At 39.1% G+C, this 27,016-nt stretch overlaps 3 protein-coding genes across 3 annotated transcripts in view; all 3 read left to right on the plus strand.

Annotated features, from left to right (window-relative positions):
* The window catches only part of LOC145697935 (rab GTPase-activating protein 1-like), a 34,239-nt gene that overhangs the window by 4,104 nt on the left and 3,119 nt on the right, over positions 1 to 27,016 (plus strand). The window lies entirely within an intron of this gene.
* Positions 26 to 3,654, plus strand: LOC145698685 (uncharacterized). Its single transcript, XM_081775896.1, has 7 exons — positions 26 to 1,033; positions 1,076 to 1,243; positions 1,286 to 1,461; positions 1,504 to 1,683; positions 1,724 to 1,917; positions 1,960 to 3,428; positions 3,520 to 3,654. The coding sequence occupies exons 1-6, from the start codon at positions 33 to 35 to the stop codon at positions 2,761 to 2,763; spliced, it is 2,523 nt and encodes an 840-aa protein (XP_081632022.1). The 5' UTR covers positions 26 to 32; the 3' UTR covers positions 2,764 to 3,428; positions 3,520 to 3,654.
* LOC145700601 (ADP-ribosylation factor-binding protein GGA1-like) lies at positions 3,101 to 5,733 on the plus strand. The gene is given in 9 exon segments (XM_081777895.1): positions 3,101 to 3,127; positions 3,520 to 3,860; positions 4,046 to 4,110; positions 4,154 to 4,265; positions 4,306 to 4,427; positions 4,570 to 4,753; positions 4,823 to 5,026; positions 5,192 to 5,515; positions 5,562 to 5,733. Coding segments are annotated over 9 exon segments (1,521 nt in total). The 3' UTR covers positions 5,704 to 5,733.

The raw sequence follows: 27,016 nt of genomic DNA on the forward strand, positions 1-27,016 counted from the left end.
CTGCAGCGCGCATAAATTTAGACAGTTTTGTAATGGTGAAATTGTTGGCCGATCTCAAAGTAGGAGAAATTCGTAAAGAGCTTGCTTCGGTGCAAGAAAGTACGAGGGGCAAGAAAGCTGAGCTTCTCCAAAGATTATCCGACTTTTTGACAAGCAATGACTTTAATCCCGATACCTACGATTTTGCTACTCATTCTCTGATGCCGGTATCTGACGGCGAAGGAGAACTTCACATTGTCGAAAATGAGCAAGAATCCTCTGCCACGGACGCAGAAGACCATGAAGTCCAAGAAATTCACGATGGAACCTTGAGAGTGACAGTTTTCGAGTCGAAGGATGAAGCTGACAGCCAATGTGATAATCTCCAAAATGGGGTTAAATTCGTGCACAAGCCCCATCGGTCGTTTCTACGACTTATGCAATCCAAGGGGGTCCCCAAACGCGGGAAAGATTGGCGATCATGGGAAACGTCGGCTATCGGGGTCATTCTACAGCCAATTTTTGGGTTGGATGGTTTTGGCGATTACGACTTTGCAGTTGTGGAGGAAATAAAAAAAACTCGAACTGGGCTAGAGTTTAGACATTGCATAGAGAGATTAGACTTGTTCTATTCTCTAAACATAACACCAGATGAGAATGGGGCTGTCTTAGGTGATGAGTACATACACACCATCGACAAACTTCTCTGTGCAGAAAAGAAGCGATTTTGTCTTCCCCAGCGCCACGAACTTACTTCATTTATTTATACACCAAAAAGCAAATGGAAGAGAAAAGAAAAAAAACAAGTTAAATTGCACATCTCGCCTGATAACTACCCCATCCTCGAATGGAAACATTTCCAGTCCATCGCCGAATGTTTCATCACCAAAAAACATCGGTACTACAAACTTTACATGAAAGAACGAAGCAAAATGACGAATGGAGTTTTCCGGAAACATATACGACAATCAGCAAGTGATTTTCATGCCCGATATGGTGATATAACAGCAAGATCCCATCTTGTGCAAATTGATCATATTGATGATTTTGAAAAGTCAGTATGAGTAAATTTACCGTTTAATCATTTTTCTACTAGTGCGACTCGAATCGCCCAAGAGGGCGCGATAGCTGAGGGAGATGGAGATATCAGCCTTGCAATCGAAAAATACGCCGAAGCAATCGCCTTGGATCCGACGAACAAGGTCTACTTCGGTTATCGATCGGACGCGCTCCTCCAACAAGAGCAGTTCCCCGAAGCTCTTAGGTAATAAGATTCAATTTTTATCCATCTCTCCTTTATTTCTAGTGACGCGGTGAAAGCAATTGAACTTGAGCCCACATGGCCAAAAGGCTACGCCTTGAAAGGGCAGATTTTGATGGCAACAAAGAAATTTGAGGAGGCAAAAGTCGAGTTCGGAATGATGAAAAAGTTCGATGAATCTCCTGACGAAGCTATCGAATGGTTAAATATCTGCCAGCAAGGTAAATCAAGCTCAAGGATCACTTACTTATTTTCACTTTTAGAAGAGGAAAAGGAATGTGCTCATCGTGAACGAACTGAAGAAAGCGTCAATCAAGCTACGTTGGAAAGAAAGCAAAAGGAGCAAGAGATCGCTTCGGCAGAAGATGAACAGCCTGCGCTCGAAGTAAAACGAAACGAGTATCGAGAAAAAACTGGTGTCGTCTTGGAGAAAGTCAGCAAAAGTAAGTTGATTAAGTCAGAACAATATTTACAAGAATTCAGAGCCTGTTCGGCGCAGAAAGCGTTTGTTGAGCAGTGACGAGGAAGACGCAGCGGCTAGTTCAAGCGATGAGAAGAAGAAGAAACAACGAGACTCGGATGAAGAGACACCTGTTCTATCGCCTTTCAATCCCAAGCACAATAATACAGAAGTCACTGAAGACGATTCGTCTTCCGATGATGATTCCAACGCAGAGGTAGCAGGAATAATCAATTATAGAGCTAAGTTTATCATTAAGGCCGATGTACAACAGCAAGCGATGCTTTCGTCGATCAGTGGTGAAGAAGCCGGACCACCAAAGCCACAGAAAGACACTTTGGTTAGTTCAAACGATGGAGCATCTACTGATATTGCGGCTCCAACGCCGGTGGTCGCTGCTTTGGATGATCAGAAGATCGCTGAAATGCGTGCCAAGATCTGGGAGTCGAACGAAAAGCTCAAATTGCTGGGCGCTAGAATCCAGAAGTTCGATAATAAGAGCGTTAACAGGATGAGGTTTCGCTCTATGATCGACTTCTTGCGTCTAGCTTACGATCAAATGTCGAAAAAGCTTCATCATCTCGTCGAAACCGCCGGCAAGGAAGGGCTTGCACCCTTGGAAATGGAAGTCGCAAGTTTGGGAAAATCGCTGGAGCAGTTGTCTAGCGATATTTTTGACGAAGAGATGCACTGGCACAATCAGCAGCATGAATTGGACAGAATCAACCAAGAAAAACGGCAGCCACATCAGCCAGCGATCGCAACTCCTCATCAACACAGTCAACTGTCAAATATGCCGTCACAGCATTTTCAACCTCCTCCTCAAATGAGCTTCAACCAGCGATTTACTCCCCAAAATAATTTTGGCCCCCCTCAGCAGATTCCTCCTCATCATCAGATTCCTCCTCATCAGCAGATTCGTCCTCATCATCAGATTCCTCATCACAGACAGTTCATGCAACCACTTGGCAACAGCCAGATGAATTTGCCACGCCGTGGACCAGTGGCGAAAAATGGATGCAAACCAGCGCAATCCACAAAAAGAAAAAGAACAAAGAATTAAAATGAAGCTGTTCTTTTTGTATTTTATAATTTTGTATTTTTCGAGCTCTTTATAAAACCGGAAAAGCTGTCATTTTAGGATCCCGGCTCTCCTACAATATATCTCACATTTATGTGTAGAAGTTTATTAATTTATTTTCAGGTTCAGTTTACAAAAGCGAAAATATTTCCTAGGAAGTTTTTCCTGATCCGCTTTGAAGAGAAACAAACTTGGTGCGAAGCTCGCGACGATTTCGTTTTCGAGCAAAGAATTCCAGAAGGAAGCGAAGAAAAGTCTCTTGATAAGAATGGAAAGTTTATACGTGTTTTGCGCGAACGAGCGGAAAAGTTACTCAAGAATGAGGGTGGAAGTCGGCGCTGCGAAGGTAAGTCCGATCTTAAAACGAGATCGTAGGGCCTTCATTCACGACCTGGAAGATGAATTTAAAACGGTCAGAGTTGCATCGCTGAATTCTCTTTGCACCTTAGCCGCTAAAGAGTCCACTGGAGATTTCGCCAAGCAGTCGATGGACTACATGGTAGACATGCTCAACGATGAATTGGAAATTGTTCGCCTGAATGCGATTAATAACTGCGTAAAATGGCTTCGCGAGTTCCTGTTATGCTGGAAGATCAGAATGAGAATGTATTGACGAGCTGTTTGCCCGATTCTAGGCGAGAAATTAGGTAAAATCATTAAAGAATGGGCAAAAAAGATAATTTACGGGCGAAAAATTTATAAAGAAAGCGCTATTTCTCCGTTTCATCTTTATTTCAGAATTTCTACCCATCGATTACTGTCCTGCTGCCGTCTTCTGTCCAAAAATGCCTGAATCGAACAGTAGAAGAGCTCATCCAAAGTCTTCAAAAGTTCCCCGAGGACGAATCATCCATTTACGTAGCTGTTTGCTGCCTGTTAAATGCCGACGTCCCTCTTCATGCACAACAATTGTTGGCTCACAAGATCCAGAGCCCATTAGAAAAAGAAGCTGTCTGAGGCCTGGATCTGTTGGAAATCTGCGTTCGATCCTCTGGAAAACTCTTTCACAATGAAATCGGAAAATATAGATTTTTAAATGAACTTATCCGCGTTGTCTCTCCCAAATATCTTGGACCAAGGTAACGTGGCTTAAAACCTGGCTTATCGCATGAGCATCAGTCCGCTGCGCTCCCCCTCTCGCCTCGAGTTCGGAGGACTTTCATTTGGAGGACCTCTTTTTGCGCCCTCACGCAGATGTAGGGACTTGTAATTTGCTTGACCTCCCAAAGAAAAGCCACTTGACTAAAATTTATTTTGTTTTTAGGTCATCACCGCAGGTTAAAACTAGAATTATTGAATTGATGTATGGTTGGACTATTGCATTAAAAGGTTGAGCTTTTCTTATTCTTACAGCTACTGACTTTGAGTTTAGACCAAATAAAGATTGCTGATGCGTATTCAATGCTCAAGAAACAAGGCATCGTCAAGAAGGACCCGAAATTCGACGACAGAAGATTTCTCCCTACTCCTCAACAAAAAGAAAGGTACCAATTTAATCAAAATCAGTGTTGAAACATTGTTCAGGTGCGCATTAATAAAAGACGATGCTGAGGAAAAGCGACTGGCGGAACTTCTTGCGTCCAAGAATCCAGAAGACATCGCCCTGGCAAATGAAATGATCAAAACCATGTACGAGCAAGACAGTTAAAAGACCGATCGAGAGGCGCGCAAAATGCTTTTGATGACAGAAGCGAAGGAAAAATACATGCTCATGGATGATATGATTGCTGCTGGAGCTACGTAAGGCCAAGTTCTTCTCTCATTTATTAACACTCTCTGAATAAAGAGCGAAATCGGCGATGGCAACAGTCTATTCGGACTTGGAATCAATGAGGCCACAGCTCTTCCGTCTCGCGTCAGAAGCAAATGAAAACAACGATGAGTTGATGGCGGTCCTCAGGCTAACAGATGAAGTCAATCGAGTCATCAATGTCGTGAAAGATAAATACCCCAATGTAGTGGAGCTTTCGAAGTAAATTCTTTCTCATATTTCCTCCCTATTATTGTATTCTAGCGCTTCTACGCCAACTTCAAATTGAAGCAGCGTTCCATCATCTGGTCTCACTGCAACATCAAGTCCGGATACCCAAACTTCTCGCCTCCACGACCTCGGCGTCGACTTGAACCTGCTCGGCCTCGAGGATGATCCTCCATCGAACAGACCAGCTCAAAGTAGTGGAAATGTGATCGACGATTTGAAAACTCTGAACAGTATATTTGGGTCCTCTCCAATGGGAGAAGCACCGTAAGTCTCAAGAATTTTCTCTTAATCAATTTATTAGCTACGATCCTTGGCAGAGGTAGTTTTATAAAGGATTTTGTTCATTTATGCATGCATTTATTATCAGCTAACAATTTTGCCTTTACTCGTCGATTTTGATGATTACTGAAGTTCTAACAATTTTTTCAGTCAGCCAACTCTGCTGGATATTAACCCATCAGCACCTTCTGTATCCGCCATGACGAGCCAAGCCAGTCCCCAAATCGCTGTTTGGCCCACTCCACCCGAAGTGGCGGCTTTGACGGGAATCAAAGTCAATCTCGCTGATTTCCAGGCTTCTTCGACGACAAGAACTCTTGTCGACGATGATGGAGTCAGAGTCATCCTTGTCCGAGGAGAGAATAAAATTCAAGACAGAAGTGATGTCCCTGTACTGCTAGTCACTTTTGATTCGACAAATCCTGCACCTATCGAGAATTTAATGTTCAATGCTAAAGTTGCAAAACCTTTCAGGTAAGAATCCTTTTCACTTCGAATCCTTTCAAACATTTTCTTTCAGAATAAAACTATTACAGCCATCAGGCAACGAGTTCCCTGCGTTCAACCCCGTTTCATCAACTTCTTCGCGCATTACACAATTGATTCTAGTGGGAGGGCCGCTCATCCCAAATCAACTGGCAGCTCTCTGCGCCAATACCTAAATAATGTATGGGTAGTAATTTATGACTGTGGTCTCTGTTCGTAAACGAATAAACTATTTTATCAATTTTACCAATTGACAGAAGCCCAAAATGGACATTTTGTCTTTTCTTAAGTTTTGAATCCTAGGAAGCATGCATACCGCGTAGCGGTAATATTGTTGAAGTATTAATTATCCATTGCAATTTTCCTACGCAAAAGAAAGGGCTTAATTGATATTCGTGCATGTATATAATGCTAAAGGACGCAGGTACGCAGTTTTTACTAAAGTGAGATATGAAATGTACGTGGATTGTACTAAAAAATATGCATGCTTACTCAAGGAATAATAGCGATCACCTTCCAAGATGCAATTTTCAGAGTCCAAAAAAGCACCTGTTTCCGAAGTAAAAGTAAAAAGAAGGAGAAAGAAAAAGCCAAATATTTTCCTCGCTATCTTTACTAATTCTTTTTATGCGGCGAAGCCCCCTTCAAAATCAACAGATTCGTAGGACAGAGGCTTATCGGCCAACTCTGGATTCCTCTCACGATAATCGGACTTTTTGGCCCACCAAAAGTACGAAAAAGATAGCAACAGACGAGTCTCATTTCCTGGAAATATCTCATCAACAAGAAAGTTTTCAAAAGTTGCATGGAGTTTGCAGATTTTTCATTTTATTCAAAAAAACAGGAAAAGAGCAAAAGTTTCGGGATAAAATTTGATAAAGATAGTATTGCTTGTCATTTGATGAACAAATTTAATAAAGCTAATATTGCTTGTCATTTAATAAACGAATATGATGAAGGTTGTCTATTATGGCAATAATGAAGAATAAGTTAATCATTTTATAAAATTAAGCAGTAAGAGTATAAAGTAGTTTTAACAGAGTAAATGGTAAGAGGTACATTGTTTAGGTGAACTATAACGATTCATTTTATCATGATACGAACATATATCTCATTTCATTTTACATATGAAATATTAAATTGCTTGGAATAAACAATGATATACCACAAATAGTGTTTCATTTTGAATACTTTGGAGCGTTTCTATGCAAAATTTACTTTGTAAAGCTCATTTAGCTCATTAAGCATAGCTTTTTTTTGAATGGTTGTCTCTTTCGAAAGGGATTTTTTCACCTCATTTTTTATTAATGAAGTGAAGGAGAAATTTTCTTCTTATATTCGCAAGAAAATAGGGCGCATAGCATGAGATCAAGAGTCGTAAATATTTGAACGACCTAGAAATTGACGTTCAAAAAGTTTTTCCGAGCGATGTTGTTTGGTAAACCTACTTCAGAAACTCACAATTGCCCTCAATTGTCCTTATCTGTCCGACTTGTTACGTAAAGCTATGAACAGCATGCTCGAATCATTTGTTTTCTATTTCCGTGGTCCTTTATCCCTTTATCGGCTGATTTAGGAGCTTCGCTTTTTTCGCCATCATTTTCTGATTCAGTTGACGATTCTTGATCCGTCAGACCGATTTAGCGGTTATAAGGAAACGCCGGTGAAGACAAGGCTCATTTTATCCAAGAAATTTATTTTTTTTGTGTTGACAATGGAAATCGACGCTCTCATGAGAGAACGCGAAGACCGCCTCGGTCTTCGAGATTTAGCCCTCGAAAAAGAGAGTGAAAGTAAGTCTGATATTAAGTAAGACAGAAAGATTATATGCGATTTAGGGGAGGATGAAATCAATGCACTGGAACAAGAGCGACAGGAATTGGAACTACGATTGTTTGAGATGGAAGAAAGGGTTATTGAAGCCCAGCAGGAAAGAGAAAGATATCAAGCACTTGCACAGCTAGCGCAAAATGATGCTGATCGACGTAAGCTTTTAAATTTAACACAGATAAAGACACTTATCCCGAATTTTAGTTGAGGATGAAATAATCGTGAGAATCAATGCTATGGAAAATGAAGAAGAAAACAACGACGAGGGTTTCGTAGAGGTGGATGAAGATTTGGATGATCTGAGCGACGAAGAGAATGCTGATTGATGATTTTTTTTTGACGAAGTACACTGAAAACAGGTTGACACTTGTAGCTGACACAATTGGAATAAAATAAATAACTACCTTCAATACTATTTGTATTTTTCTATGCAGTCACTTCGCATTTGCAACATGGTTTGAACTTCAGATTCAGATTTATAAGTCAGCTGAAGGGAGTCGACTTGATTGAGGTTTCGAATATCTGGGAATTCTTTGAAGCCGATTTGCTTGCGTTTTGATTCAGAGTTCGTGCTAAATTTTGCCAGCTAAATAACAAGCAATTCATCTTACATTAAAAAAACGATAAGTCTTTGAAATTCGACGAGTAGTAAAGACGGGTCGTTGAATTTCTTGGCATTTTTTTCTAAGTCGTCTATGTCGTCGTAATTTTCAAAGATATCGTAATCAAAATAATCTCTTCTTTCTTTCTCCAACGACGCGAAAGAACTCCAATCAAGGGGAATAACCGGCAAGAACCTTGTTATTATAAATAAGTTTGAATGTTTTTGGCGTTTTACCTTACTACGTTTTTTCTAAATCTGCCATTTATTAGACCCGATAATATGTTTTCGTCTTGAAGCCCATTCAACTTCTTGAGTTTCAAGCAGGCCCAGAAATTTTCAGTTGGGAACCCTGGCCATAAACAAATCGTACATACTCCATGAAAGTTATGACGCCAAGAAACACTGAAGTTTTCAAGATAAATCGCGTCGAAGATATTTAACTCTCCGTAGAGCCTTTCGATATCAATTGGATCGGCACGTCTTTTGCGGATGGTGATTTTGATTATATTTTTTCTAGTATTAAGAAGAAATAGTGTAAGCAAGCATCCGGGAATAATCGATTTAAACATAACCAGGCCAGCAGTTGAAATCAACGGATTAACAGAATTTCGCCGATTTTTGCAGCTCCCGATTTCCCAGCTGTCTATTTTCTCTGGGATTACAGAAGCCAGCTCATCAGGATTAACAGCACAAAATGCCTTCATTTACGTCTTTTTTCGTTTTTTTCTATTTTGAGGTGCAAAAACGGAACCGTGAACTAAGCTAATCAATTGTTTGCAAATGAATTGACACTGTTATTTTATAGTCGCGGAAGTTTTATTTCTTTGCGGAAAAAAAGGCGAAAAAGTGGACAAGTTGATCTGTGAAATGAAAGAATAAAAAGACAAGCTAAACGATGAGGATGAATAATTATAATAAGTCGAGTACTGGAGGAGTTGTTTTATTCGTCTGAGTCGGACGAAATCGTTATGACTGCATCAGTTTTCGCTTTTTTCGTAGCTGGTTCCTTGAATAAGGTCTTTTGGATTGGTAGAATAACTTTGCATTTACCTGAATCTCCTCCGAGTTACGACGAAATAAAAATCTTTTCCATGCCGGTTTTCCGGCGAGTCTTAATTTTGAAGTCAGAACTATTCTCAATAAGAGTTGAGACTAACTTTTGACGATATAAAAAGGGGTTCTTCTTTCGGGGCGTTGAAGGATTGATCCTTGTTGGGTCTTGATAATCAAAATTGATTGGAGTCGAAGGTCTAGCTGGCTAAAAGATAAAAGTCAGAATATGCACATAGAAGTAATAGATTGCCTGGAAGGAGTCGTCGTCGGAACTTTCCGAGTTGATGTTGCTTGCGAGTGCTTTAATTCTATCCGCAAGGCTCGTCTCGTCGTCGTTATCTCTCAGTTCTTTTTGAGTTTGCTCGTTCTCAGCATCGAAATCTCTCGTGTAAAGGTCTTGTGGGTCATCGTCCGCCACAGTTGGGTCATCATTGATTAACTCGCTCTCGGATCCTGCTTCCTCATCGCTTTCCTCCCTCTCTCCGAAGATCAGTCCTCGATGGACCGTTTGATCGAGATTTTCTTCATTATCCGTGTCATCCTTAATTATGAAATGAAACTCTCTTCGGAAAATTTAGACTAACTGAGCTAAAGTCTTCTATTTTCAAATCACACCGCGATAATTGTCGCTCCAAAATTTCGTCTTCTGTCAAAATGACGGCTTCTGTTTGAGAGTCGGTGTCGGGGCAGTCAGGAAATTTTTTGCTGTTTTGGAAAAATCTTGTAACCTTGACGCTGTCGAATTTTCCGATCGGGAGGCCGCAAAACGTATTTTGTAGTTTCCTAAATAAGATTAAGTTAGCTTTTATCAGAAAAATTGAAAACTTACGAGAATAAACGCGCTTGCATCAAAAATTCTGCAATCGAAACATCCTCACTCAAGTTTTTGACGACTTCATTGGCATACAATGGTTCGTACAACGGTTTATTGCGCGCGATCTTTTTCAATTCGTTATCAACGTCGTTGCTGTCAAAGACCATCTGACCGGTAAAGGGCGTTATCGCTCTTGATTCAAATTATGATTGTTTCTTGAAGAAAAACTTACTTTGAAATCAGTGAATAAAACCGGCCGTCGAGAATTCCTCCTTGAAAAGATGCAGGGTCCAGGCATTTTTCCGTTGCTTTAACGAGAGTACATCCATCCCGGTTTCCAATATCCATCAGGATTGTATGAACCTGGATTTTTCCGTCAAATCGCATCATGTATCGCGCGTTTTCAAAACGTACGAAAGAGAATTGAGGAACATCCCCGAATTCTTTAAGAACAATTTGATGCCTCGGAGTCGGTGCGACAATCCTCAGCAATATTATCGAACTTCCGTCCATGACGCAGTGAAGAGTTAGTTCGATTAACCTGATTACAAATAAGAACTTTTTACTAGGGGTTTTTCATACCTGTCATTGTAAAATTTTTTAGATCCGTCTTCAATTGTAAACAACCATCCGCAAAGGCCTATGTCTTCGAAACCTTTGTTGGCAATCCATTGATTCTCACGTATCTTTTTCGGAGGTATTCGTTTTAAGCCGCAAGAGCTTTTTATTTCTTGGAATTTTCTCATGGTTCGTTTTTGCAAAAAAAAAACTTTGATGTTTTTTGGGGGGATTATCACGAAGGATGAATGTCGTGAGAATTGCTGTTGGAAGGAGAATATTTGTCGCTGTTGCACTTGAGGGAGCTATTTGAAATAGCACGATTGAGCTAAGTTTTCATGACCACTTCGCAGTTGCTCCAAAGCAAACCCATAAACGCTCGTTTCCTAAAATTTTCGCACCAAAGAACTAAGAAACCACGTTCAAAGAGAAAACACAGCGATGAATTGCAACTGGTTTCCCGCAATTTGCGGCGAGAAGAACGAGGTAATAAAAAGATTTTTACAGAATTAATTCACATGAAAAATAGGAAACAGAGTCATATAAAGTTACTACGGAAACTGTTAGTCGAGAAACTACCGCTTCTTATTTTGAGTTTTCCAAGAGCGTAAATGATCTGGAATCTTCCTTGCCCCAGACTCGACCCACATTTATGCCCGAGTCAATATCCGTAGAGACTTCTATTCCATCATCTGTCACTACGGATATGAACACATTTTTGTCCACTTCTGGCCAAGAGGTTATCGAGCCGATCACATTTTTGTCGACTGCTGGCCAAGAGCTAATCGAGCCGGACGCATTTTTGTCGACTCCTGGCCAAGAGCATATCGAGGTTTATTCTGAGCGTCTGACATCAATGTTTCGTGAAGATACCTCAGCTGCAATTTCATTTTCATTTACATCTCTACAAGACCAGAGTCAGGCTATTTTTGAATCTCAGACCACCATCCATTTTCGAGACACTACAGCTGTAACTACGCTTGAGGATTTTTCCCATAAAGCAACGACTGCTGTTTTCGAGGCCGAGACTCTAGGTTATTTCACAGAGGCTTCTCAAACTAAAAGTTCCGTAATTTCACAAACATTGACTCAGACGGGTTTGAAGGCGCAAACAACTCAGACTTCTTTCGTGCAGACGTCAACGTCTTTTGACATGTCTGGAGTAAGAGCGCTTTGAAAAAACGAAAGACTAAAAAGCTATTTCAGACGGATGGAACAACGGAGACTGCCATAGCAAGCAAAGAAGCAAACATTCCGGGTTGGCTGATCGCGGTCCTGGTTATTCTTGCAATGATTGTTCTCGTCGTTTGCATCGGCTGTGGTTATCTTGTAAGTTTTTATCATCTGAAACTATAAACAAACTGAATAAGGTGTACCGGCTGTACAAGTGCATCAAGGGATCCCAGCGAGAGCATGACTACGAGATGGGGCGTCCGAACAAAGACAAGGATCGAAAGAATGAACACAGCGACCAGGAAAACAAAGAAGATGACCCGCATCGAACAAGCCACCCCAAAAACGCTGGAATGGGCTTCAGGGACAGTGATCAAAACCATCGGCCTGATGAAACTAAGAAGGATGACAATGGTGATGCCGGTGATGAAACTAAGAAGGATGAAAATGGTGATGCCGGATCAGACAATTCACAAGGTGATTTTCTCAATAGAATTTTTTTTGGCAATTCCTAACTTTCATTAAAGGCGGAAACAGCTCCAATCAAAAGACCAAAAAGGATGAGAAGACCGAAAATACGAATACACAAGGTAATACCAGTTTTCACTTTTCTACCGATTTTAACATATCAAATAAGACGGAGGAACAAATATGGACATCAAGGAAGAGAAAAAACAAACAATTTCCAAAGACGCGGCGAAAAAAATCCCAAAAAAAAGTAAGTTTTTCTCCGAGAAAAATGCCACAAAATTAACTCTTTCCTCTAGAAAACGTGTTTAATCGCGGAGGAAAATTTCCATGGAACCCAAGCCCAAAATCAAGCAATTCCCAACCATCGACAAGCTTTTTGGCGCCGATTACTTCACCAATACAAGCTGGATTACAGACAGGTAACTTTGACAACAATTTTTTCAGCTCCTACTCACCTCTTTTTTAGCTGCAAACAAGATCGCGACTACCCTCCCACGAAACCTTACCGTCCAATTCGAGCAGGATAACAAAAGTAATTTATTTTTATCAGACAAGTATCCAAACTTCTTTTAATTAGCGGTCACCGTTCGATCGGTCAACAAAATTGAGGTCAAACCGAAGCCAATGCCTGGAAAAGTTACAAAGCGACCCCCAAATCGACCACAAGCACTTCAACAGCAAAGATCAGAGTCACGACGTGTGTCACTTCCAGAGCCCCGACCTGTTTCTCCTCCAGCAACTCGATCTGAGCCTCTCCAAGAATCACGACCTGAGCCTCTCCAAGAATCACGACCTGAACCACTTCCAGAGCAACGACCTGAGCCGCTTCCACAGCAACGACCTGAGCCTCTCCAAGAATCACGACCTGAACCAAGACCTGAACCTCTCCGAGAACTACGACGAAGCAATCGTCTTATGACACCGAAGAACTACGTTGAGTTCTCTTCAGACGAGAGTCTTTAAATCGCCCTACATCTCACGAAATCCGCATAAGAGATAACTTTTGAAGCCCCTGTAAATTCTCAAATCTGCTTTTCATGCGTAAGAAAAGATAATCTAAATAAAGAGTGAATTGTGTGAAAATCCGTTTGAATTTATTTGTTAGCATGTTAAGGTTGACATAAACGAAAAAAATAATGAAAACATAAATGAATGAAGGGATCAAATATATCCAGATGCGTTCTTGAGTGGGGTTGCAGTCACTTGGTCATCAGCAATCTGCCATTTTACATAGACATTGTTCAGTGCATTCTTTGTTGTTTTTCGAATGACGATCTCGTTCTTACGGGCTACCATGCCTGTCATTGTAGCGCTGAACTTTTCATCGTCAAGGAGAGAACGTACGAAATGCTCCACCGGTGTTTCAATATCCTTTTTGACGCCTTATTATGAGTTGAAAGAATGGTTTTATCCTTATAAGTGAACTTGAATTAGCTTACTGAGTACTTTCTAACCCAAGCCTTTCGTTGATTTTTTTATTTTTATATCCCCCTTATCATTTTTACCCTTGAGAATATAACATTTAGAGCTCAAGCCACAATAGGTGCCTTGCCCATATATCCCACCCTCGATTTTGAATAAACCCGGCGTTTTCTCCAATTTTTTTCAGCAATTTTTCGGCTTCCTTCTTAGAGTTATTTGATTCTCGCAGCATCTGGTCAGTGACTTTTTCAGGAACCATCCATGTGTCAACGAAATTTTTCCATGACTCCTTCTTCTCAGATTTGACGAGTGTTTCAACATCATCACCTGTATAAGCAATCATAATCGAATCGGTGTCTGCGTAGCAAAGTTTGAATGATCCTTCCTTCAGATGAGTGCATATATTATCAATGAAATTGAACATGACCAATTTGCTTTTCTGATAGACTTAAAAAATATTAAGAGACCAATTCACGAACAAAGACATACTAAATGCTGAAATATGTGTTGGAACGCTATCTCTCTGCGTTTTCTTCTTTTTGACAATTTTGACCAAAGATGTGGGTCCTTCAGCACTGATGATTTCATTTTTTTCGAGCAAAGGCGATCTGATGTAGCGGTATAAATCAGCATCATCGATGTATTTTGTTTCCCTGTATTTAGAAACATTCTTGCCAAACAAACCAGTGACAATATTAAGTACCAGCTTTGAAAGTTTTTCGCCAACTTTGTTCTCGGCAATATGATACCGGATTCGATCAGCGACCAGTCTATCGACGAAAGGAGCCATCGGTTTTTCCTTATTGTACATAAGAAGATAATGAACCTTCTAAAAGCGACATGATTAAGTTTTAAAAATCTTTTAGCGAACCTTAATAATATATCCCATATCCAAATAAAAATACAGTAGAGGAGTGATTAGAAGCATTTTTTCTCCGCCAGAATTATATATCAATGTGTTCTGGCTCACAGGCATCTCAAGATTTCCGATTTTTTGATTTTCAGATAGCATATTTCTTTCTATCTTTGTTTTCTTAAAAATCATAGGAAATTTCAGATCTCCATATCGATTATAAACAGCTTTACTTGGCTCAATTTCCACCATTGCGAATCCAAAAACTTTTCGTTCTATCAGAGCATCGATTAGATCTTTTTCTCTTAGTTTCTTATCGTGGAAAAGAAAAGGACACCAATCTGGAGCCCAATTTTCTCTGGCATTACGAGCGAACTCTTCATCGGCCATGTTTCTTTTCATAAATTTGTCGAAGTGACATTCTCGCTTTATTTTAAGGATGTCGATTTTCTTCTCTATGAATTTCTTTCTTTCCTTGTCTCGTTCTTCGTCAGCGTCCTCATTTGTTTGGATTTTACATGAACGACATTTATGCCAATAGCAGCCGTAAAACTCAACTCCCCATCTGATATTGTCTTTCTCATAATATCCATCAAGAGAATACTTCCCAATTTTCTTTTCGCCTATGTGATATGCATGTTGGATATCCACACCAGATTGATGTCGCAGATATTCTAGATACTGCAAGCTTTTGAGGGAGATTGATTCCTTGCCCTCATAGAGCAGATTCAACTTGAAATATCCAACATCACCAGCACGAGTAGCGTCACCGATATCCCCGGGATATACAGCGATTCCAGGACCACATGGCAGAGAATCCTGTAGAGTAAAAGGATACAAACTATTTGCATCAAGCTGTTTAATCATTTTGAAGAGTTCGCCATTGTCAGCATATCGGGCGGCATGTGGAAGAGGCCCATCTGGTTGGTTCAATTCGATCAGTCGGTGAAACACGTGCGTCATTCCTCCTGTCAAGGCTTCACGGATGTCCTTTCTCAATTCAGCATCAGTGATCGAGTAGATGGGTGTCGCACGCGCGTATTTACCAAACGCAATCTTTTCAGCAACTTGCGCCAATGAGATATATTGATGGATATTCACATTAAATTTTTCGGCAAACTGGTTACTGTATTCTACAATGCCTTGGCTTAGCATGTCTGTGTCGATGAGATTATAGACACGCAGCCAATCGAGCATCGTTTCACATTTTTCTTCTTCGAATAAGTCCTTTGAAGCCAAGTATTTATCAAGAGAGATATTGAAGAATTTTTTGGAGTCTTCGTTGATTACAAAGCAGCGAAGAGAGTTTTCCGCAAAGTATTTGATTTCATCAGTTTGAATTTCCCATTTTTTTGCGAGGAGCTCGATATTCTCATCTGTGTTTTCGTAGCAACACTCAAAACTATCTGCTAGACTGTTGAGTTTTTCTACAGGGACATCAATTTCAGCAGCAAGATCATCAATCGTCCAGCAGTGTTCAATAAGAAATTTGTTGACCAGGTGAACTTCTTTCTCGACAGGAATGTAGAAAGAGCTATAAAAGTCGGAGTACGGTGGAAATCCTTTGTAACTGATGAGCTCGTCAGTGTCTTTGAAACGTTCGTATGGGTAAACGGCTTTTGCTATCTGCAATCCAAGCGATTGAACAAACTATTGAACAAAAATTAAGAGAGGATTTTCAATCTGCCCTTTTACCTTTTCCAGAGACGTCCCTCTTTCAACGAGATTCATCATGTCCTTGAATTTGATATTGCCATAGGAAGCAAGCATTGTTCCGGCGCCTCTTTGGATCATATTCATCTTTGGCTCAAAACGAGTATCCTTGTCTCGCTTTGTGACTAGTAAGTGGGGATGTCTACGACGAACAACTTCAGTCAGAGCATTGATTATAACAGTCAAGTCGAAGCGTTCGCTATTCCAGCCGTAAACATTGAGAGAATAGAAATCGTCAAGATACTTGAGCCGATCGCAGAGTTCTGCTTGCTTTTCAACTGGAAAATTGTGAAATTTCTCACTATTCTTCAATCGGATCAAGCGCCATTTTTCATTATCGATCTTTTTCGAAAGAGTCCTATTAAATTCTTCCTGAATATCACATAAGTCCACGTAAAATTCATCAAGCAAGGAGAAAAGAGATTCTTGACTTGTCCCTCGGCGCCATAGAAATTTCTTTGTGTACTCGTCTCCGGCTGGGTTGTACGCATGCCATGCAATAGAGATCAGCTTATACGCAGACAATTCCTCAGTCGTGGAACTTATGTTCTTCTCTTTTTCGGACCTTGGGACAGAAGCAGTTTCAATGTCAAAAGCCACAAAGCTTTGATGAAACTCATTTGTACGCAAAATCTTGTCGTAAATCAGATCGTAACGAGTGTGATCAGTAAACATTCCATATTTCTTCTGTTTATGTGAGAAAGTTGTTCTGTCAGTGCATGTTTCCAGATGTTTCGAAAACTTTGCACGATCTGAGCAGCTGAAGGAGCAATTAGGCGTTGGACAGAGGTCAAAATTGATTTGCTCGGGCAGAAGCTTAAAGAATGTACTATCCGAGAATGTTTTCGTCTGATCATCCTTCGAAAGCTCCAGTTGAAGTATTTTTCCAGAGCCACAATAAAAATCTAGCTGTCTGGAAACTCTGTCAGCACCAGGCCTTGACAGTCTGCGCCAAAGAACAAGTTTGACATTAAACAACCTCGAGAAATTCTTGTAATTGGAGACTGTGATATCACTCGTTTGTGCGAAGTCGATCCATTTCTGTCGTATTTCGGCTGCTTTTTTGAAAAACAACCTCGGGCACTTGTATAAATCCTTGTTTTTCACTTTCGCAACGGCTTCGAAGATGGTCAGCTCAAGAGTATTTATCCGGTCAATTCCATGGTTGATAAATCCATCGTCAAGAAGCTTAAGCTGATTGAATCCATTAAAACGCTGGTCTTTGAAGAAAAACGTCAGACCGACACTGCCTGGACCCGGATGCTGCGTTTTATAAAAAAGACTATCGCCGCCATTCGCTGTTTTCTGATAGATTGTGAAATGGACATTAAAGTCGCTTTCCAGTGCTTTTCGAAATTTCAAAACTTATCGTTTAATGCCATTTATTATTAAAATTTTGAATATTTTCCTGATAAACATGGGATTTTAAAAAGTCCGTATTTCTTCTGAAAGTCGATAAATTTGGAGTAATCAGCACGACAGGGATTTTTTGCACGTTTCGGATCTATGAGAGTCTTCAGTTTCTCTAATCGACGCTTGTCAGGTTTTTTCTTCTCCTGATTAAGAAGAACTCCAAGATAAGTAAGATTGTAAAATTGGTTGTTATCTTCTTTCAAATGTAAAAATCTCATTTTTATCGGAAAATCATACTTTCCTGTTTTATGTATGAAAAAATTGACAGCGGAAATTCACCATACATGCGAAATTTCGCACGTGCACATGAGAAGACAAATAGTTATTTAAAAAATTCTGTTTCGAGGAGTTCTACGCCGTCCTTTCAACAAGCTGTCAAAGTAAAATCAAGAACTCCCGATTACAGGATTTTTTTCAACTAAATAAGAGTCAGAATTCCAGAATGAGCGGAAAATTCAAAGAGTCAGAGATTGATTTCTTTCGGGAGTTAACAAAAGAAAAATTGAATATAAATGAACTTCTTACAGAAGAAGAATATAAAGTGATGAATGATCACCAGGAAAGAAAGCAGATTTTAGATTTTATCGATAAAGGAAGTTGTCTGTATTTCTGTTAAGCTCTCTGGCTTTAGTAGACTTGCGAATAACTTGGAGTACTATCTTCAGTACAAGTTTCGACTATCTCATAAATCCCTCAAAGTTAAGGGAATGCCGAAAACCTATATCGATCGATGTATTCTGTCAATTCCATACGTCAACAATAACAAACTGAGCGAAGTGACTCGTATGATTACCGAAAATTTGTTTTTTCCTTACCAAATCGGTGTTGATGCATGGTTCATGAGCGCGTCGCAGAAGATGATCGGTTTGCTAACTGTTTCTCAAGTTTTAATAGCCGATGAATAAACTTAAGATGGAAAAATTCAAGAAGACCTGAGGCTGTACTACTCGGGCTCTTCAACATGGATCAATGACACAAGAAAGGGTTATTAATTTTGTAGAAAAATCTTTGAACGCTCTTTAAAAACCTCATTGAAGAAAAATAAAAAATGATGAAGATGTTACTCAACTTCTCTCAGAGACCAAAGATGAGACATTAGAGTAAGTGTTTCTTCAAACTTTAGTTATAAGAATTATATTTTACAGAGAACGCCTTTTGGCAAGTCACGAGTTTGACAGGACTAACTTTCATCATTCGGGTGTGAGCTTGCGCCAGGTGCTTTTGCTTCGATATGAAATCGAAAAAACATATGGTAAATTACTTTTAATTAAATGAAAAATAATATGATCCTATTAGTTTATCCGAGCAATAAACTTCAAATTCGCGAAGAAGACGAGCAAGAAGAGGCGCAAGAAAGGGCAAAGTCAAATATTAGTATTCCATGAGTAACTGTTTCTCACTTCTGATTTAACACGATCCGACGGATTTCATTCTTCTCAATAAACTAGAAAGAGCAATTTAAAATGTTCAGTTTTTCAAAAACCGATAAGTTTGACACTTTGGGATACGAGGACTGTAAAATCCAAGAAGCTGCTCCTTATTGCAACACTGATGATACTCTTGAATTTCACATTGTTCCGCAAAAGAGATATTTCAAGGCGTGTGATTCTCGGCTGCATTTTCATATTGAAATTCCTGAAAATCATGTATTGGACAATGACTTTTGTGCGAAGCTCTTCAAAGGGCTTCCTAAGATTGAAATCGCAGAAGACCCAATTACAAGCAAATCATGTGATTTAGACTCTGCGTTTTCTTCTCATTTCTTGAATAAGTCATTATTCGATCAAACAACAATCGACTCAACTTTTCCGATTATGGGCGTCTATGATATTTTCGAAGCTGACCAAGACGACATCGGCAGAAGTATTATTGAGAATCGAAAAATGTATGCGAAGGAGTTTTTAAAAGAAATCGAATTCGAAGGAAAAACTTACAACACTAAATGGCTGAGATACGAATTCAAAATCCCAATAAATCATGGAATCGCTCGAGCACCAATTATTTTACCAGCTGGACTTGGAATCCATCTCTCGTTTGAGCGTGCTCCAGCAAAATTTTCGCTTTTAAAAAAGAAGAGTATGCTTGATGCGACTGACGATGTCGGTGATGTGGTTGAGATTGACTATGATTTTCCGGATCCAGTTGTTAAGCTCGTCAGGCCTGTTTTTAAAGCAATGTTTGTTTTCTCTGAATCATTGGAAAGGGAAATGAAAAAGTATGCGACTTCGAAATTCGAAACCACGTTCTTGGACTACTGTATAAGAAGACCTACCTTAGACAAAGGCGATACTGATTACACTGTTAATCTTACTAAAGGAGCGTTCCCGAAATACGCGGTTCTTTCTGTTACCAGTCTCAAACGCTCACATGGAGATTACAAGCAGTCACTGACAAAACTAGAACGTGGAAACATAGAGCAAGTTGATGTTCTCGTTGATGGTTCGAGTCTCCCTGGTTACCCCCTTAAAACAGATATGGATTTTTACGAAAATTTCCTTATGATGAGCGAACGATATCTCAATCCCTGGAGCTCCGGTGTTTTGCCACAACCACATTATCTCAAAACCAACTTCTTTGTTTTGATCAATTTTGAAATGCTCGGAAGACGCAATGCTGCTCAACTCGTGGTCAAAATAAAATTCACTCAGTCACTTGATGATAAACACCTTCTTCTGTTCATGCCTATAATTGAAAAAAAACTGACAATTACTCCTGAAAATGATGTTACTGTAGAAGCTGTGTAATAAATCTGATTTAATCTCAACCGTAAAGATTGTTATAATTTTCATCCGACCATGAAATCTTATTTTGTTTCCCTTGCGACCTATTTGATCCGATCAAAAATACGGATTTTACGGCGTTCAAAGATATGATCTTATCTTTTGTCAGAAGATGTCTCAGTGAGTATGAAATTTTCTGATCTTGGCGTATATAACCGAGTAAGAGTCAATTTCTATTGTAAGATATTCTTATTTTTAAACAATGAAGATGACAACATGGAAGAAATAAGAGACGACGATTTTGAAAAAACCCACGAGAGTTTATTAACCTTAAAATGATTCATTATTCTTTAAAACTTTGTTATCCTTGAACAGCATTTATGCTCGTTTTAATTTTGTTACTGTTTCTTAAAATGATACCGTATTTTATCAGATACTCCTATTACCAAAACTAATTTTTTAACAAATTAAATCAAATAATACATATTTCTAAAATGATCTGATCGGTGAGATTTCAGACAGGACAATGAGATCGTAGGGTATAATCGGAACCGGTGTGTTTGACATCAGAAATCGAATTAAGGTATGTTATGCAAGGAAAATATATTTAACTCTATTCAGGATCCGGAATCCATTATTGCGAAGAAACGAGTGGAACTTTTTTGACCAAACTATAGGTCCCAGGTTTGATCCTTTTTGTAAAATTTTTTTTTCAATATTCTCTTAGAGTTCTTCTCTGACGAATATTCTTTCGCCATCGAGTTTTGCTGCAAGGAGTATCTGATAAAAATCCGAAAAAGCAAAATCAAGATGCTCCTGTTGTTCCAAAGGTATTTTTGTCCTTCAGAGTTTTTCTCACGCGAATATTTTTTCGCCTTCGAGTTTTGATGCAAGGAGTATGTGATAAAAACCCAAATCAGCATAAGCACGATGTTCATGCTGCTCTAAAGGTATTTTTGTCTTTCAGAGTTTTTCTCACGCGAATTTTTTCGCCTTCGAGTTTTGCTGCAAGGAGCATCTGATAAAAATCCGAACCAGCAGAAACAAACATGAACTATATCAGGAAATTAAGAAGAAAACAAGAGATATTCAGGCTGTTCCTTGATAGCAAAGTATTAAAGAAGGTATTTTAGTCTCGAAAATCACTTACAAAACTTTAAAATCAATTTTTGAAGGCTTTAAATCCTGTTCAGCTGCTAAATCAAAATGAAAATGACAAAAAGAAAAGTAAGTGATATTAAGGCTGTTCTTGGATAGCGAAATATTGAAGAAGGAATGAATTCAGATCAAATGCGATGTCTGCTCACAGTCAGCACCACTACGCAGGCTGTTCTGGGATATCAAAGTATTGAAGAAGAAGTAAGTCTCAAAAATCACCTTCGAAAAATCAAAATTTTTTTTAGGCTTAAAATTTCGTTCAACCAATATTTGCAACCTTAGTTCTTGGAGAGCAAAGTATTAAAGGAAGCTTAAATCTCGGTCAAGAGCTTTGCACCAAACAACTACCAAGCCGCACAAAAAAACAAATAAATTCTGTATCTGCTTATCTGCAAACCAATAGAAATAAAATTATATTATTTTTTCAGTTTATTTTCGAAAAGAGTTTCTTAATTGTCGCAGTATTTTCAATTGCATTTTCTGTGAATAATTTCATAAAAGACAACAATGATTTCTCACATTCGAGTGACCAAAAAAGAAAAGTGATGGCAAAAAGACCACAGTTAGAATGAGTTCTCATTTGAATTTTCGGGGAAGTGATGAGAGTTCGATCACCCATCTCAGTTTTGAGAAATAGGTGGAGATTTTCGTATGCACTATTTTTTATGTAGCCGAGAGGGTCCATTATTTCGATAACATCATTTTTTACTATAAGACTTATCCAATGCGTTCCATTTGTATGAATTAGAAAGCCAACAGGAAAAGAAAGAATTGTGAATTTGATTAAATCGTCAGCAAAGAAAATTCCCCCAAAATTCGCGAGACCGTGCAAAAGCTCTTCAGCGCTAAATAAATTAAAGAATCAGCGATTAACTTATTTCAGACCTTTCGGCGTCCATTTGATCTTCTCTTCTTTCCTGATTTCTTTTTTGATTTCCTTTTTTTTCCGGCGCCTCTGATCCTCTTTGGGACAAATCGAATTTTACGGCTAAGCTTATTTTTATCAATAAATTTTTATTTCCCCTTACCAGAGCCCTTTCTTTGGCATCTCTTCAGTCAATTTTTATGAATAATGAGAGAAACAAATTTAAAATCTAACACGTTCGAATATTTACACTGGGTAAATTTACAAATCATCGAGAATGATCTGAATATGATCACTCATCGATCTTTAGAACAAGCGAAATGTAGGTCACATGACTCGGTAGCCTAGAATATTATTTTAAAAAGAATTTATTTTAAAAAATATCACCTGAGCGAGACATAAAATTCTCCTCCGCTTATCATATCCCACTGCTCAGCTCCTGATGGCGAGTCAAATTGAACCCCGTTTGGAATCGTTAGAAGTATTTTATCCGGATTAAAAACCGATGGATTGATCAGATTGCACCGAATGTCCATAAAATCAAGCTGATCGTCATTTGATCGGCAGCAGTAGCTCATAACTGATACATAAGATCCCTGGAGAGGATGTCTGAACCACCATTTAATCATCTTCTCTCCGGGTAAATTTGTAATATCTGCCGAGTCAGAATTTAAACGGATCAGTCGCATTCTTAAAAAAACCATCTTCAACTATCTTTCATGAGGGTCTTTTTCGGAGAACAAGATTCAGTTCATTCTCATAAAGAGGTCGCAAAAGTTTTCCACGAGGTCCTTCGACACGATAGTAACAAATGTCGCCTGATTTTTGCACTTTCCAAATCGTGTAGAGGTCTTTTGTCCATTTCATCATGTAGCCTTTCTCAAATGTTGCTTTTCGCTTTGCTTTTGGACTCGCAATAATAATTGGAATTCGCACCTTATCGCCAACTCCAAACTTACAGATCAAGTTTTTAGTTTCTGCATTTGGAAATTTTTTATGGTAAAATTCACGAAAATTGTCGATAGTTATATCTATTGGGGCAATCCCAAGCCGGCTATGCTTCCGTTTGTTTATGTTATCGCTTAATTGAAGATAGACATTTATCCAAGTTTTAGTTCTATTTTCGTCCATAAACTGTTGGATCATTTTTTTAAAAGTTCGGCTATATAATAAAGATCTATTAACGAAAAAATATTGATATTACATGAAGCGCTCAGCCATCGTAGCTTTGTGAGGTCCTCCGAGCTTGTATTGGACCATTCCAAATTGTTCAACGAGAACTTTATTAATGAATCCTTAAAAAATCAACTTATAATCGATACTAGAGAAGTTGACGCTTGCCTTCGACACGCGGCGCGTATTCTTTTCCACCATCGCTCGAAAAAGTCGAAGGTATATGCTCCATCGACTCAATTATTTCTTTCAATGAGGCCGCAGTTTCCTCAGAAGTAAGTGTTTTCTGAGCTTTTACCCAGTTTCTACTGCTATAAACATCAATCACGACTAAAATGTATTTATATCCGCGATTTTGACGACCATACATACTGTAATCACTAAAACAATTTTTTTTTTCAGTTTTTATTGAGAAATTTGCTTACATAGTATCAGATTGAATTTGAGTATAAGGGCCATAAACAACTGTTCGTCTACGCTTAAATTTTCTAATGATACGCCGATGTCGAGATAGAGTTTCTTTTTCACGCAAATAACGCTGTAGATCAGTTGAATAAGCAGTGATCTGTTTCGGATCAATGTAAAGCTGGTCAAGTTTAATCTTCTTCTGAGGAGGAGTTTGATCCGGAGCTTGCGCTGCCACTGTCGGAGCCGCTGCTGTCGCTCTCGCTGTCTGATCTTCCACTTGATCCGGAATCCGAATATCGGGCTCCTGAGGTGGTTCCACCTGATTCAAATTGTTTTCGACTTGCCGGGCTGTTTGGAGGGGCGATTTGTCCGATTTTCTCTTCCTTGTTGTCATCGCATGTGAGTTTTTGCTTCTTTTTGCTTTCTGGATCATCTGGATACCCGTCCTCGTCCGACCTCTTTGCGAGCGGTCGTTTCCACGCGCTACTCGAGGAGCTTCCTTCTCCAAGGCGTTGTTCTCGTCTTCGTCCCGCTTTTTTGAGTAGTTTCGAAGCTTTATGACTTTTCTTGTCATTGTTTCCGAAGTACCCTTGGACATTTAGTTTTTTTTCAAGTTTTCCTTAAAGTCATACATTTATCTAAAGTTTATATCTAACCTACCAGTAAATATTCCTTCTTCAGTCTTGTAGACCTTGCAATGGCGTTTTATCTCAGCGAGTGGAAAAATAACACTTCGTGGCATAATTCTGAATGAGTTATGCCGAGGCAATCCGATGAATTCATGAAGTTATTTTTTCACGCCTTTTTATTTACACAAATCAGGATTAAATTCAGAATAGAGTTTTGAAATGCCACAATGGAATTCTTCGCGGAGCTTACGGCAACTAGTTATTACCACAAGAACAGAAATTTCTTTTTGGACGGTCAGATAACAGAGATATTGAAACGTCCAAACGATTCCCTCCAAAACTACAAAGCTGGAGATAAAATTTCGATAAAATTCTCACCGGAAATTGCAGGAGAATTTTCTTGGCTCATTGGAAACAGAATTTGCTTTTTTAAAGCGGTTCGTGCGGAGCCGAAGAAATTCCCTAAAAACGGTGTTACTCACGAGCTTATCGTCACTGAAGCAAAAAAATGCGTTCTCTCTCTGGCAGAGTCATAGACGACATCAAATTTCACCACCCCGCATCTATTCAAGTCATCGGCGCAAGCGGGTAAAGTTCTTATCTTTTTTCGAGAATTAAAAATATTTTCAGAACTGGAAAAACAAAATTTGTTGAAAAGCTGATACGACATCAATTTTTTACAAAAAAAATCAGACATGTTTTTTATTTTGGAGCCATCAATAATTTACCGATCGATTGGGACAACAAGTTGCCTGATGATATAACTATAAAGTACCAAGAAGGGCTTCCTACAACTTCAGATTTCATAAATGTTCCGAAAAGAAGCGTCATCGTGATTGATGATCAGTTCAGTGACGCTGTTAATTCACCTGATATCAATAGAGCTTTTACTAACGACAGAAGAAAATTTGATTTTAATCTCATCTTGATTACTCAAAACCCATTTGAAAAAGGGAAATTTACGACTGGAAATCGGCGTAATACTGAGATCACTGTCTTGCTAAGAATGTACGCCGATCAAAGTCATTTCAAAGTCTTCGGCAAACAATATGGCGTGGAGCGCGAGTTAGAAGAAGCTGTCAAGGACATGAAATCAAGACCTGAAGATGTGCATGCCCATATTGTTATAAATGGCAGTATAAAACTCAAAGATCAAAACTTAAGAGTCATGTCAAATATATTTGGTGATTCTCCTTATTTGCAACCCTCACTTCCGATCTGCTACACTCAAAAACATCATTGAAATAAATCATCCTCTGTTTTTAACCTTGCTTTACTGTATTTATTTGATAAATCATTTTTTGATGAGCAGTTTTTTTCAAATTTAGGACGAATCTTCGGTATCCGATTCGTATCCTGGAAGGTAGACTGGACTTGGAATTTCTGCTTTGAGCCATCCTAATTCGGGGTCAGCGAGGAGGTCTGGGGTGATTGCAAGGTCTCCAAATTTTTCTAAATTGATTTTATAATAAGTTTCCAAGGATTTTTTTAACCGTCTACCTTGAATCGAAATCTGAGCCATTTCGAAGAACTCCTGCATCGCCCTACAGCTACGTCTTTTGAGACCTCCGATGAATGATTTCTTCTCAAAAGTTGGGACGTCATATCGTTGGCAGATTTTGTATCCGAGAGCTTAAATAAATTGGTTTATTGATAAAAATTCTGAGCACTTACAAATAACATAAGAATATGTCAAGAAAGCTCGCTCAACGGAGGTTCCTGCTTTTGTTGTCACGTCTTCAAAGTGGCCGATCAGGTCATCGGCCAGAAGGTCAAATTCCAAATCTCTGCTCGAATTGCAGAGTTTCACATATGAATCAAACCGTTTGTTGTAGAACTCCTCGTTGGCGATATCCTGTGTTATCAAGACAGCGATACGATTTCTAAGGAGATCGACTAACTCTCCATAGCCGTAGTCTGATGCCTTTTTGACTCCAGTGTAAGTCTGGGCCAGTCTTCGAAGAGTTATTCGAGCGCTAAAGTCATTCATTCTCTCAAAGCTCTGAGTGATGCTAAATTTGTCCGAAGGCTTCATTTTATGCAGAACACATGCGAAAAATAACACCTCATCAAAATTTTTTGTCTGCCAAGATAATCTAAATAAAATTCAAGACATCATGTGAAAAACTCATTATAGCGCTGAATAGAAATTCGCTTCAATTGTTTAAAAGAAAGAAATGAAAAGAGAGATTTTTCCATATAATTTTTTTATTACCAAATGCAAGAAGCAACCGAATTGTTTGCGAAACCATTTACTCGTCCAGCTGATAAGAAGCGACTTTCTCAAAAAAGGATATTTCTCTTTTAAACAGAGATCTGGCTTCTGTGTTCTATTCTCGGCGCCCATTGACTTTGTTCGTCCGATATATGTCACAGTCGATCGTTCTGACAGAATAGAAAGATTGGATGAAGGCACACGAAGACGACTCCTTATTCGCAAAAATAGGGGATCTCTGAAGATTGCTATTCCTGCGCGAGTTTTCGAACATAACTGTGAATCAAATGTCTGCAAAGATCGGACCAAAATTCTGAAAAATCTACGAGTACTGTTTCATACTGATTCTTACCTCCCAGATATGGTCATTACTTCAGAGAGTGAAATCGGACAACTCTTTTCCGCAGGTCTCTGGGA

Source organism: Oikopleura dioica, chromosome 2 (assembly GCF_907165135.1).
Source record: "Oikopleura dioica chromosome 2, OKI2018_I68_1.0, whole genome shotgun sequence".
In the NCBI taxonomy this organism is placed as follows: domain Eukaryota; kingdom Metazoa; phylum Chordata; class Appendicularia; order Copelata; family Oikopleuridae; genus Oikopleura; species Oikopleura dioica.